This window comes from Terrapene carolina, unplaced genomic scaffold (assembly GCF_002925995.2).
Source record: "Terrapene carolina triunguis isolate 2854851 unplaced genomic scaffold, T_m_triunguis-2.0 Scaffold233, whole genome shotgun sequence".
Taxonomy (NCBI): domain Eukaryota; kingdom Metazoa; phylum Chordata; order Testudines; family Emydidae; genus Terrapene; species Terrapene triunguis.
This window is the reverse complement of record NW_020664584.1, coordinates 3,123,843-3,138,208: the sequence shown is the minus strand read 5'-3', so window position 1 is coordinate 3,138,208 and position 14,366 is coordinate 3,123,843. Positions and strand designations below refer to the sequence as shown.

The 14,366-nt window shown below is 47.7% G+C and overlaps 1 protein-coding gene across 2 annotated transcripts in view; it reads left to right on the top strand.

Moving 5' to 3' along the window:
• PPP1R16B (protein phosphatase 1 regulatory subunit 16B) overlaps positions 1–14,366 on the top strand; it is a 76,765-nt gene that overhangs the window by 46,447 nt on the left and 15,952 nt on the right. For both annotated transcript variants that reach the window (XM_024201994.2, XM_024201993.2), the window contains exons 2-3: positions 11,152–11,222; positions 13,474–13,619. In XM_024201994.2, the coding sequence (XP_024057762.1) occupies positions 11,152–11,222; positions 13,474–13,619 (217 nt within the window). The remainder of the gene's footprint in view (positions 1–11,151; positions 11,223–13,473; positions 13,620–14,366) is intronic.

Here is a 14,366-nt window from a genome sequence, read left to right as displayed (position 1 = left end):
AACAATAAAACAGATTCTGCAAATCCTTTCTCATATGCTTAACTTCCAGCACACAAGTATTGTCTCATTGTTTCCTTGTTCTCTCCTGTCTGTATCCATCTGTTGTCTCCTATCTTATACTTTGATTGTAGGAACCGTCTTCTTGGTCTGCCTTTGTACAGCACCTAGCACAATGGGGTCCTGTCCATAACTAGGGCTGCAAGGTGCTCCAGTAATACAAAATAATAAATAATTAGTTCTGCTCTCTCAAATGGGACAGCTTGTGTACTTAAAGCTAACCCTGTGCATATATCTGCAGGATTGGAGCCTGTGGCCAGGTCTACACCAGAAACTTTTGCCAGTATGGTAAAATCAGTTAGAGGTGTGATTATTATTATCGTATATAGTTTTTACACTGGCAAAAGCCCTAGTGTAGATGCATTGATATTGCCGCAAGTGCTTTTGCTGGTATATGCATGCAGTGTTGTTGTAGCTATGTTGGTTCCAGGAGAGAAGGTGGGTGAGGTAATATCTTTTATTGGACCAACTTCTGTTGGTGGGATAGACCAGGTTTTGAGCTCACCCACCTTGTCTCTCTAAGGGCTTGTCTACATTACTCGCTGGATTGATGTGCAGCGATCGATCCAGCGGGGGTCGATTTATTGCGTCTAGTCTAGACACGATAAATCGACCACCGAGTGCTCTCCCGTCGACTCTGACTCCAGGGCAAGAGGCGCAGGCGGAGTCGATGGGAGAGCGTCAGCCGTCGACTTACCTAGGGTTACCATATTTCCACAATCAAAAAAGAGGACACGGGGGGGGGGAAGCCCCGTCCCTGTCCCGCCCCCATCCACTCCCTCCCACTTCCCACCCCCTGACTGCCCCCCTCAGAACCCCAACCCCCCCTGCTTCTTGTCCCCTGACTGCCCCCCTGCTGAGAACCCCCCACCCTAACTGCCCCCCAGGACCCTACCTGTCCCCTGACTGCCCCGACCCTTATCCACTCGCATGGGTGGCAGGGTTGTAGAAATGTTGGTGGTGCCCAGAACCCACCCCCCCGACCTGCCTAAGGCTCTGGGAGGGGGGTTGGAGGTCTGGGGTGCAGGTCCTGGGATGGGGATTAGGGTGCAGGAGGGGTGCAGAGTGCAGGCTCTGGGATAGAGTTTGGGTGCTGGGTGCAGGCTCCGGGCTGGGGCAGGAGGTGGGTGTGCAGGAGGGGGTGAGGGGTGCAGGCTCTGGGATGGAGTTTGGGGGTGGGAGGCGGTGCAAAGGGAGGGGGTGCAGGCTTTGGGAGGGAGTTTGAGGGCAGGAAGGAGGGAGGGGGTTTGGGAGGGAGTTTGGGGATAGGAGGGGATGCAGGGGTGAGGGCTGTGGGTCTGAGGATGAGGGGTTCATGATGCAGGAGGGGGCTCAGGGATGGAGCAGAGGATTAGGGTGTGGGGGGATGAGGGCTCTGGCTGGGGCTGGGGATGCGGGGTTCATGATGCAGGAGGAGGCTCAGGGCTGGGGCAGAGGTTTAGGGTGCGGGGGGATGAGGGCTGGGGCTGAGGGGTTTGGGACGTTGGAGAGGCTCAGGGCTAGGGTGGAAGGGCAGGGTAAGGGCAGCCTGTCTTTCCATTAGTGGATGGGGGAACGCTAGGACCCGGGGGCAGCAGACAGCAGTTGCTGCTGGCTCTGGCAGTACAAGCAGGCAAGGGAGAGGCAGGCAGGGAGGGGGGAGCCCACGGGGGGGGATGCGCGGAGGGGGGGTGGCAGGTGGAGGCCGGGGACCCATCCAACACTCCCCCGCTCCCTGACTGCCCCCCCCAGACTCCCCTTACCATTCTGGCTCCACGTGTAGGCAAAACACGCTGCCCGGTGGGTCGGTTTGTGTGTTACACAGGGCTGCAGACAGAGGGACGGGGGAGCAGGGGAGGGCTCTGGCTGCTGGAGGCCAATGGGAGCGGCTCAATCGGCCCAGCCGCCCAATCAGCAGCCGCACTCTGCATGGAAGGGAGGGAGGGAGGCGAGGGAGAAAAAAACCCCGGACATTTTAACCTTGTTACCAATTCCTCCCGGACGGCTATTTAGAGATGCAAAAGCCGGACACGTCCGGGGAAATACGGACGGATGGTAACCCTAACTTACTGTAGTGAAGATTCACATAGCTGAAGTTGCTAACTTAGATCAATCCCCCCCAGTATAGACCAGGCCTAAGTGTGCTGGTATATCTTATTTTAGCTCTGGGGACTGGTACAAGTTATACAGGCCAAAGCACTCTTTTTGCTGGTATAAGCTGCGTCTACACTAGAAGGTTTGCTAGTTCAGCTATACTGGCAAAACTTTTCTTGTGTGGAACACCTATATTAACATCTCAGGCCTAAGGAACTACATTGCAGTCTTGACAATGCCTCTTAAAGTGAGTGAGCTTCTTACATTTTGGTCCATCTTCTTTATGGCCCTTACTGTTCTGTGGAGTATAGGCTGCTTTATCATCTCTTCCCCCCAACTCCCATGGTCTGGGGAGGAAATAGGTCATGCTGAGATGTGGCAGGAGGAGATTGGGGGGACTCAAATGGAGGTTTGATGATGTTCAGTAAGTGCTTTGTTTATGTAGCTGCCAGTTTAGTGTGGTGGGGGGTAGCTGTTGGAATCAGTTCGTTTTTAAGAGATGTATTTTCATAGTTGTCATGGGAGCTCTTTTATTTAATATAGTGTAGATTTGAATGACTAAATGTATGCAGAAACTGCATTGATGTCAAATCTTCTTGAGCATGAGAAGTTTAATTATAGTTAGAATGGATAGAATAATGGAAAATGTGTTTTGAATTATTATTCTGCGAATATAATTCATAATGAATTATTCACAAGGATTTGCTCACCTGGCTCCTATTGTGACTGCTGTATTCCATTTGAGAGGGCGTCTCTGTTTCTCACCATCTTTTTGCTCGGTGCATACAGCATATCAATGGGTCTATCAATTACAGATAATTATGGCCAGATTTTATAACAGAGCTCAGCGCATTGGGCACTGAGCTCTCTTAAGGACTTAATTGTGTGTGTGAAAATGTGAGTTGCTTGCTGGATGCTGAACTCTCTTGAAAACGCCCATAGCAGTTCTGAGTTCTCTAAGCTCATTTTTAAGTAGATAGTAAAAGCAGTTTCTATTTATCCATGGATTTACAGTTCTCATCACTGTAGCCCTTCCCATTACCCTATGGAGGACAATGTTCTCCTAGTTCCTTGCTCCAAACAGCAGGTTGAAACTTTTATTATAAGTGAACCTATATAAAGGCTGTTCTCATGAGAAAGCCCCGGCAAAGAGTGGCCCAATGGTCCACTCATGCCACTAGCATAGCCACCCACTAACTGTGGTCCATGGTAGACTTGCTGGTGGTCCATAGTTGGTATGGCTGTTTCTGCTTGTCTTCAATTGTTAGATCTTATTAAAAGCTGAAAATAAATCCTTTCCTAATATTACTTTCCCATATAAGTTAACAGATGTAGTTGACAGATTGCAAATGAGAGAGGAGGTGCCCAGGAGACATTCTCTCCCCCTTAAGATGTGGCACCCACTACGGAAAGTTTGAGATTCTTCTTCAAGCACAGTGCTGCAACATCTGGGTTGCAAATGCTGCAGGGCAATACTGATCTGTTTCAAAGTGTTAGTTTCCATTGCAACATCTTAAGAGGTTTTGTTTGGTCCTGGGTTGTGTTAAAATGCTGTTCATGCAGAACTCAGCCTGACCTGTTGGTGTCCACTTATTTACTTCTTATTTGCCCTGTTAAAAGAATGAAGGTGACATTGTATATATATATTTCATCTTGTTTAATGCTCTGTGGGGTTTCTTGCACCTTCCCCTGAAACATCTGGTGCTGACCACTGTCAAAGACCCTAATTGCTGTACCGGATCAAACCCATGGTCCAGCTAGTCTAGTATCCTGTGTTACACTCTAACTTTTAGAACTGACTGAATGCATCCCTGGTAAGTGGGTCTATTGCTAATGCCACAGCATTTTAAGCAAGTAAATGTTATTTGGTACTGTTAGGCATACTGGTTTCCTGCAAGATATTCTAAGTGCCTCATTCTTCCCCATGTGGGAGTGTCTGCTTAGGACATAGGAAAGTCAACACACTTGTATTCATTCTAATTCTTCCATCAGAAGGTGGGGCTTGCTCCCCCTCCCCACATGGAAGTGGCAATAGCTTTGGCCCAGGAGGCTCACACATCTCAGGGAATCTGCCAGAGCTATTTGTAGGGGAAGCCCCAGATCTCCTGCCCTCTGCCCATCTGCACAGCTCACTCTTACGGTGCACCCCCAGGAGGGACCCATGGCATAGGGCTAAGATGCTCTTACACCTCTCACTCCCCCTCCCTTGCCCCACAACTGGGATTTACTGGTTCAGATTCCCAGCCTCAAAGCTTTCCCGTTCATCTTTAATTGGGCTCCCCCCCCAGCAATGTTCGCTATTAACTGGCAGTGTGTTGCCGCTTGCAGTTCTTTCAGGTTGCCTCTGTGCTCGACAGCAAAGCAGAAATCCCTGGTGTTGCCACCTGCTCTGCAGTTGTTCTGTAGGCAGGCAGCGCAGCGGGTAATCACCTGTTTCCTTTGCTACCGGTGTAACGGGGCAGAGGCAGGACGCAGGCCCAGCACACGGTGGAAATAATGGAGGGATTTGTGCCAAAGAGAAAAGAAAGATAAGATTTCAATGGGCGGAACAAACAGTGAATGAGTAGGCAGCCAGCAGGGAGTAAATGAAAGCCCTGAGCGCTGTTCCATGGCCCCTGTGAAATGAGGTGGGTGTTCTCAGCCCAGTTCTTAACTGACAGGTGTCTGCGTCACAGCAGGTCCCCTCTTTGACATTCCTGGCAGAGAACACCACGCTTCATGAACTCACATCACTCCCCAAGAGGACCCCTCTGGATTAGGCTTCTGGGGATCAGTGGCTGAGTGTTGTGGAACCCCTGGGGCTGGCCGTGCCCTGCTTTGCTCAAAGAGGAGGGATGGATCTGTGCTGAAGCAGGGTCCTGGGAGTCAGGGTTCTGTTCCAACCTCTGCCATAGACTTGCTGTGGGACACTGGGTGAGTCACTTCCTCTCGTGGTGCCTCAATTTCCCATCTGTTGGATAGAGCTATTTCCGTCCCGCACAAAGGTGAGAAGCTAAATTGATTATTTGTGAAGTGCCCAGATACTAAGGTGAGGGGGACATACAAATACTTTGACAGAGCCATGGAAACGGTCCTAAATCTGGAGTGGGGGTTGGAAATCCAGTCAGACAATCCCTGAGAACAAAGCAGAGATCACCAAACGCATTTTCAGTCCTGCGCTAAGCAAATTTTTGCCCCTAGACTCAAGAGGTGGAGGCCAGGGCTCACCATTACCTAACTCCCTGCTCCCTGGGCTGTCTTGTCCCCAGGGGGTTCTCCAGGTCCTTGTTACAGCCCTGAAGATGCTCTCAGCCTTGAGATCCTCTAACAGAGTCAGGGGGACATTGCACAGGAGGACTCACTTATCCCCCGGCCAGCTAAGGGGCAAAATCACGACACTTGGCTGAAAGTTAGTATACGTGCCGAGAATCTCAGTGCTTTACGGTCCCTATTTTGCAGATGGGAAACTGAGGCAGAGTGAGGGGAAGCGACTTTGACCATGTCACACAGCAAGTCTATGGCAGATGAAGGTCTGATTTCATTTTTCCGAAGGCACTGAGCAACATAACTTCAGTTAAAGCCACTGAGTCTGACAGGTGCCCAGCACCTTGGAAAATCAGGCCCTACAGAGGCCTGCCTTTAAAAGCTCAGATTGTTCAGTGGCAGTTTCCAGGCGCTGAGCACTTCTGAAAATCTAGTCCGTGGCAGAGCTGGGAATTGAACCCAGGCCCAAGGCCTCCACCACATGACCAGACTTCCACAGTCCCTGCCCTAAGTAACCCTGGACTGAAATAGCAGGGAAGGGTATTTCCAAGGCTAACCCCAGGTGCGGAAACTTTCCGGTTGAAGGATGCTGGTGAAGAGTGACCCTGTTGCTGAGTAAAGGGAATGGTCCCAGTGCTGTTATGACAGCAGCCCCATTGCCTCACACATTAAATGGAGCTCTAGGCAGCCACCACATACAGAATTTGTATAGCACACTATCTTCAAAGCACTCTGCAGCATTAACTACCTCATTTACCCCCTCTGTGAGGAAAGTCAGTACCGCTGTCCCCATTTTACAGACTAGGGCCAGGGGGGGAGAGGTGGGCTGAGCCTTACAGAGGGCACATGATGTCTGTGGCAGAGCTGGGGGGCCAAGTCAGGAGTCCTTGGCTGTCAGTGCTGCCCTCATTTTCGCGCACCCGGCCTATGAGTAAGTTCATCGCAAGGCATTTCCTGTCAGGACTAAGGTGCAGGGGCAGGGCTGGGCCTGGAGGGAATGCGATGTACAAGCCAGCGCAGTCTCTCTCTTGCATTCATGAGCATGAATAATACCTTGCTGAGTCTGTGGAAGGGGAGAATATAATACGTCTTGTAGTAAAGGTCAACTCACGTGGCTGCACATGAGCTTCGTGTCAGTCCTTTGCTAACCATCCTTAACTCTTTCAGTGCCTTATGAACTTTGCCCACACAAGCAGAGAGTATATGGACTCTTCAGCATATACCCTGGTGTTCCACTGATGCCCCGGCTCCTCCCGCATGGACGACAGCACTTGTAAGGTTAATCTGCCAGCGTTTACTTGCTCAAATCATTGTAAGCAGGGAAAACATGATTATAGAGCCACATGACATTAGTACACAATGGCTCTGAAATGAGCCAGATTGAATTAAGCCTCCTAATGGCATCACATCCAAAGTAAATAACAAAAAAACAGATCCACCGGTGAGTGACAGGTCTATCAGTCAGATCCTATTATTAGAGCAGGAAGATGGAGTTAGCCAGTAATAGGAGAAGCATAGTCATTAAATAGACGTATTGGCAGGGGTGCAGACAGTTTGAGAACTGGGAAGTGTGTAAGTACTGTGGGGTGTCCATGTGCTGAGCATAAGGTGTGAGCTGCCTAGATTGGCCATTAAACCTGGTGTTGTGTTGTGTGTGTTTAATTCCAAGGAATAAATATATGACAGGAGTGCTCTGTTTCTCTCTCTCAATAGTTAATAGATACGGTGCCAGTTGATGGTGCCCAAGAATATATAACATGGTTCCTGGATTTTATAGGACCAAGAAAAAGTGTGTGCTGCAAACAGCTTTCTCTGTGCAACTCCCGACATCAAGCTCTCAACAGCATCAGGACCTCCAAAGCACTTTGCAGATATTAGTTAATCCTCCAACACCTCTGTGAGGTCCGGAAGGAATATTGTTCCTATCTCTGATGGGGAAACTGAGGCTCAGAAGGATTAAGTGATTTAGCCAATATCAGTGAGTGGCAAAAATCAGGAATAGAACAGAACTCAGGAGTCTGGTCTGACTACCTGACTATATTTCCCTTCATCCCAGTGAGACCTGCTTGTGTGACTTGAGGGCAGAATGTGTTGGTAGCAAACTGGCACACTAAGAAAATATCACATTGAGTTTAAATATAAAGAGGAATCTGCAAAGCTTTAGGCCATATCTCAACACCAGATTGTCACACTGGATCAGTTACATCATGATAATTTGTGTTGGAAGAGAAGGTGGCCTGGTGCCTAATGCACAGGAATGGAATGAACTCTGGCATTCTAGTCTCCTGATGCCATCTTCCTCTGTGTCTGTGGGCAAAGCACTGAAGTGCCTGACTACAAAACTGCTGAGTACAGAAAGGGCTGGAGTTGGAGAGCAGTGGGTACTTTTATCCCCATTTTACAGATGGGGAAACTGAACTGGAGAGATGAAAGGCCCTACAAAAATACTAGACCGCATAAACAGCCAGGTTGGGGTTCCTGATTATCCCTTGGTTCAGATTTGTAGTGTAGAGGAAACCTAACTGGGTCACATAACTGGGCTAAGGCCTTGGCCATGACCGAGGCTATAGCAGGTCACAGAACATCCCTACGATCTTGTCTGTACTACAGATTTTGACCATGTTGTGATCCTCTTCTCAAACTGGAGGGCTTTAGCAGGGGTCTGAACCCTTCATGCGTATTTTCTAAAATGAGGATAAGAACTTCCTAGCATTCCCTGCCTCTCTGAGCAGTTGTGTGAACTAGACTTTGTCTACACTGGACTTTTGTCGGTAAAACTTTTGTCATTCAGGGGTGTGAAAAAAACACTCCCCCGAAAAGTTTTACCACCGAAAACTGCCGCTCATCGGGGGTGGATGTTTTTTATCGGCAGGAGAGCTCTCTCCCACGGACAAAGAGTGGCTACACTGCCCCTTTTAGCGGCACAGCTGTAGCGGCACAGATGTGTCGCTAAAAGGTGCATAGTGTAGGCATAGCCCTAGCCCATGGGTCGTCAACCTTTCAGAAGTGGTGTGCCGAGTCTTCATTTATTCACTCTAATTTAAGGTTTCGCGTGCCAGTAATACATTTTAACGTTTTTAGAAGGTCTCTTTCTGTAAGTCTGTAATATATAACTAAACCATTGTTGTATGTAAAGTAACTAAGGTTTTTAAAATGTTTAAGAAGCTTCTTTTAAAATTAAATTAAAATGCAGATCCCCAGACTGGTGGCCAGGACAGGGGCAGTGTGAGTGCCACTGAAAATCAGCTCGCGTGCCGCCTTTGGCACACGTGCCATAGGTTGCCTACCCCTACCCTAGATAGTGTCTGCATAGTGCTCTGAATGCAAGTGCTAAGCATTGCTGTTCTCTGAGCAGAGCACAGAGGTCCTGTTGCTCATGAGTGTACACTGCAGGGTTTATTTCCCTAATCGCTCCCTTTTTGATAAAGGGATTGTAGGGAGGAAAGTGACTAGTCCAAACTAGGCGCCTTCCTGCTTGTTCTGTTGCTCTGGGAATAGCCAGTGTTGCAATCTCTCCTGTCTGCAGGCTGTAAAGATTGTTCTTGCCCTCTTAGCCTCATGAGTGTTCTGTATTTTACAGCTCTGGTTTCCCTTAATGATTACATCCCCTGCCAAGGAACATGATGGGATACAAGTAGCTGGTGCATCTCTGCCCCTAGGGAGGAAGTTATTATGAACCTGCTAGCTCAGTGACATGTGGCTGGGAAGAGCATAAGGCTACAGAAACTAAAAAACTAAACCACAGCAAACAAGTGTAGGCCATCACAACCTCCGTGTAAATAACTTGAAACATTCCCCATACTGGCCATCAGCTGATATTTGATGAGACCCTTCTGTTCTTATCTTGTGGCCATTGCTGTTACCATGTGTGAGGTCAGTTCCTAGATTTTTCTGCTTTTGCACTGGGTAGATGGTTTAAAAATATTTTTGGAAGCTTTCCTTTAGCAGAAGGAACCTTGCTTAAAAAACTGACAATACCTGTAGAAAGAGGCAGGATTTTAACAAACTCATCAGTAGTCATCTTAAAATCCTGTGATGTCCTACAGGCATACACGGACCTGTATGAAGTACCAAAAGCTATGCCTGCATCTTGCAGACCTGCCAGGACTTCCCAAAGCGACGATTGATTCTGGGTGCCTCAACTCTTGTATCCCAAATCTGTGACTCCTGAGAGGGGCCCCAATTTCAAAGCGTGGGTGCCCACACTGGCTGGAAGTTAGGCTCCTTTGGCATCAAGATGGGAGCAAAAATTATCTTTTGGAAAAAATCCGCCCTAGTGCACAGTGAAATCTGCACTCAGGTATGGTGCAGTGAAATAAAATGCGAGTTCCAAACTGTTCTGAAGCAGACCTGTGCAGTTTACAATCCCAGGTACAGTAGAACTCCTATTTTATGATGCAGTTTGGATCGAGGAATTCATAAAACTGAACACTGGAAAATTACAGTGGGTCTGGGGCATAAGTTACAGTTTGGTGCCCTGCATCGTGATCTTGTCCTTGACATTACTGCAAAGAGATTTCCAAGGCAATGAAGGCATCAAAATGTGAAGGGGTGACATTGACATCACTTTTGTTATGGGATTATTTTATTTTATTTTTGTCTGGAAAAATGATCCATATAGTTGGTTGTTCATATGGTTGGTGTTCATAAAATTGAGGTTCTACTCTATGGTAAAGCTTCCATTTAGAGCAGTGGTTCCCAAACTGGGGTTCGTGAACCCCTGGGGGTTCGTGAAATGTTACAGGGGGTTCTCGGGGAAAAAAATCCCTAATGGTGGCTGTCCCTAGGGACCCCGGGGAGCATGGGGCCAGCAGCCCAGAGCCCCTGGACTTCCAAGAGCTAAGCAAATCAAAGCAAGCATATCTATCACACTGAGGAGATTTAAACTTCAAGATTCCTTATAAGAAACGGAAAGGGAGGTGAATATTTTTTGCTGTTTTTAAAACTAAATAGGCAGCTAGTATTGTTTTTAAAATTATTATGAAGAACAAGTTTAAGCTTTGTTGTAATGTGCGCTGTTTGCCCGGACTGCTCAAGACCTGAATGCTTGTGTAGAAGGAACTCTTTTAGTTGGCTTCTTAAATACCTTCATGCTGTTTCACATCTGATACTCCTTGATGAAACATAGGAGCTTTGTCTTATAACAGGCTTATTCAAAGTGATACAAGCTACGAAAATGAGATCTTGGAAGAGTGTTGCCGTTTTCATAATGTAATAAAAATACTGTAATGATAAATAATAATTAATAATAAATAGTGTGTAATAAACATGTCATAAAAACAAATTTTATATTTCCAAGATCACCACTTTTATAATTTATACTCAGGTAAAGGAGAAAATCCCTGGAAATATTCATTTTTAAGAGGGGGTTCGCGAGACTTGACGTGTTAGTGAAAGGGGTTCACAGGCTCTTAAAGTTTGGGAACCACTGATTTAGAGTAAAGTTAGTGAAAAACTGTCTGTGTATGCGTGCCCTCTACTGGCTAGAATCAGGCAGCACAATGTTATATGTGCCATATTAACTCTCCTGTAACTCAAGTGCCAGGGGCCTGTGCTTTTGCAGCCCGTGGACCAGAGTTCTAGCTCCACTGTTGCCACGATGATCCCGGTTGCCAGTGCACAGCATAGTGACAACCTGGAGTGGGTAGGTGGCCATGGCTTTGTCACAATCTACAATCATGTTTCTTTGTGGCCAGGATTTGGTTATTGCTGAGGGTGAAAGATGTATCCAGGATTGGTAAACTGAAGTTCCTTTCTTCCTTTTGTTCTCACTTGCAGTGTGTTACTTACTGAAGAACAATATCAGCCCGGACCTGTGCAATGAAGATGGACTCACTGCACTGCATCAGGTGAGGCCTTGAGCTACCCTCACCATCCTAGGCTGCTTGTTAATGTGTTCATCTTCCATGGTGCTGGAGCACCAGTGTGTCTGTGCAGGGCCATCTGTGAGTGCATCTCACAGAGACAAGGGAGGGTTCCCTTCCCACATGTATTTCGCTTGTTTTTCCGTAAAACACCTGAAGTCTTCACATGCTGCAGCATCCTGTCCTCTGGGGCTAAGCTGAGCTCAGAGCCCCTCTCCCTACACCCAAAACTTACTTCGGTTAGAGAGGAGCTCGGGCAAGACTTGGGACTTTAGGCCCAGATACAAAAAGCAGCACTTGTGCAGCTCCCCATGAGGCTAGGCTGCCAGCTTTTAAAGGCAAGCTGACTCGACTCTCCCACAAGGCTGAGCCACTCACGGGCTTTGAAATGGGTTTGGTTCAATCAGTGCACTGGCTGTTTAGGTAAATTGCTGCAGCCTTCTTGTGTGGAGACTCATACATTGATTTAAGGCACTGTGATGTTCCTCAGATGTACCCAGCATTGTGAGGCACCTTGTCCTTGTCTATACCTGCCTGGGTCAGCTCCCTGACAACCTTGGCCCCAAGCAGCACAAATACTCCCCTCTCAGCCCACTTGGGCTCTGCTGTCCCTCTGCAGGTAAGCAACAGATGCCCTGTGAGCATCCCCTGGCATGGCCAGACACTTATCCACCAGACAATCACAGAATTACCAGGCCCGCTGTCCCTAAAAGGAACAGTAAACCACAGCTTACGAGTTCATTTTAGATCACAGCTCCAATTAACACACAGCACTTTTTTATAGAGAAAACAAATACAAGTTTATTTAACAAAGAGTAAAGATTCGTGCAGTAGCAAACAGAAATATTGGGAACACAGGGCTACATAGAAACACCGAGTTATATATAAAACAAAATCATAACACGCATTCTAGAGTCTGAAGTCAACTAACAAGATGCCCTCTTGTCTAATAAGGTACCACATACCCCAAAGTCCTTCTCACCGTGTTTTTCAACCAGATGGCTGTGACCCTTTTTTCATGAGGCCAAGCCCACCGGCAGCTTTGCCTTCCCCAGTGAAGGATAACTGGGAGTTCATCTATGCCCCAGATTACTTCCAAAAGTTCTTTGTCTTTAATCTTAAACATGATAACCCCTGCTGTTTTTGTTATTTCCTGTAACCCCTGCAACCTATTGATTAGCATTCTGCTCAGACTGTCAATGGGCATATATTGTGAACCAGACAATACTCAGTTTGCACATGACCAGTCAGAGGGAGAAGCGTCTCTTCCCCCCAGCCTGACAGAAGTATGTGGATCACCTTTTTTTGACTGCCTAGCTCTCACACCTAGGGAACACAATTTTTAGTATACATATGTAAACTTCCATGTTTTCTATACTTACAGCTCACAATGATTGTGCTGACCAGCGTGACACTGGCTTTTATTAGAGACCTTACACGACAGTCTTTGGCAAACCACTATATAGACCCCAGTCCCAGGGTATCTCTACAGCCTTTATGCACCCCTGTGCCCTCTGCCAGCTGGCATAATGAGGTCCCTGGGTCTCAGGCACTTAGAGTAATTTTCCAAGCATCCACACAGGGGACTACACTGAACTAAACTGCAATTTGTTAAATCAAACCAATTTTAATTCCCTCCCCAGTTAGAAAGTCCTGGTCTCTAGCACAGAAACACAAGAAGAATCTAACTGCTCCTGGCTCACAGGAGTTGCAGTGACTAGAAGTGCCAGCAGGCAGCCTCCTGCTCGCTGCTGAGAGGAGCGGCAGTGAACAGCAGTAGGGCAGTTGAGCTTCTGCTGAGCTCAGCCTTTCCCAGTCCATGTTGTAAAGGCTGGAATGGGGATTTGTCTACAAATGACTTTCTCTCTTCCGTGCTGCAGGGACGTTTGCTTTAAGAAAAGCTATTTCTCCACAGGGTCATTGTTCTTCAGACAAAGGGGAACGTTTTCTGCTTGTGACACTGGAGGTTTCATTACTTTCACTGCCAGCAAGTGAAGTCATGCCAGGAAAACCCCACCAAGCCCATGAAAGGATCAGTCATTGTTAGGGCACAGTTTGGGGTTAAGGCAAGAACCATGGCATTACTGGCATGAATTGAATCCCAGATGAAATATTGCACCATGTGTAGTTACTGTGCCTTTAGCAATTGTTTCTTGTGGAGGATGCAGCTTGTGGTATTGTGATCACTTACAAGCTCTAAGTAAAAATTATCCCCTCTGTTTCTGTCCCTCACCAGTGCTGCATAGACAACTTCGAAGAGATAGTCAAGCTTCTCCTCAACCACGGGGCTAATGTCAATGCAAAGGACAATGAGCTGTGGACTCCACTGCATGCAGCAGCTACCTGTGGTCACATCAACCTGGTGAAGATTCTAATTCAGCAGTAGGTGGCCCCTGCTTCCTTTCTGTGTATCTCTTGGTGGGCCTGATTGCTTCCTCTGAGCTACTGAGTGCTCACAACTTCCACAGCTGTTGGTAGGAATTGAGAACACTTGGTACCTTGTAGGATCAGGCCGACGGTGCTTGTTGGCCAGGTCAAGGCTGCACGTTGCTGGCTCGTTGTTAGGAAATGATGCCTGGGTTGGAAGAGTAGGGAAAGTACAGGAAAAACTAAGGAGAAATCAGTAAAACAGAGGATGACCTGGATCAGTTTGCTTTGAAGGGGGCAGGCGCTTGTCTGACCAAAGCCTCTGGATTTGGATTTCAATCTGTCACATGTGGCTTGTTGTCTGCTGGCTGGATGTGTGTAGTTCACCTTTCCTCTATGCTTCCAGGCTTCTGCTCGCAGTAGGTGGGCCAGGAGCAAAGGTGCAGTAAGAGGAATAGCCAGAAAAAACAAACGACAAAGGGTGAAACTCATCTCTGTGCATAGTGTCCCCACAATGCCCTATGCACCATGCCAGTCCTTCAGCCAAGGCTAGAAACACTGACACAGGAAGTACAAGGTGTTCATGTAGCACAAATGCTATAGAGAGCCAAGCTGCACCACACAGGGCACGAACACTGGGCCTCCCACTCACCCCTGCCTAGAGCACTCGGGCGAAGGCCCTAATGTTTAAGCCCCTTGTGCTCTCTGCACTCGAGTGAGCAGGAGGCCCAGTGTTAGTGCGTAGCATAGTACAGCTTAGGG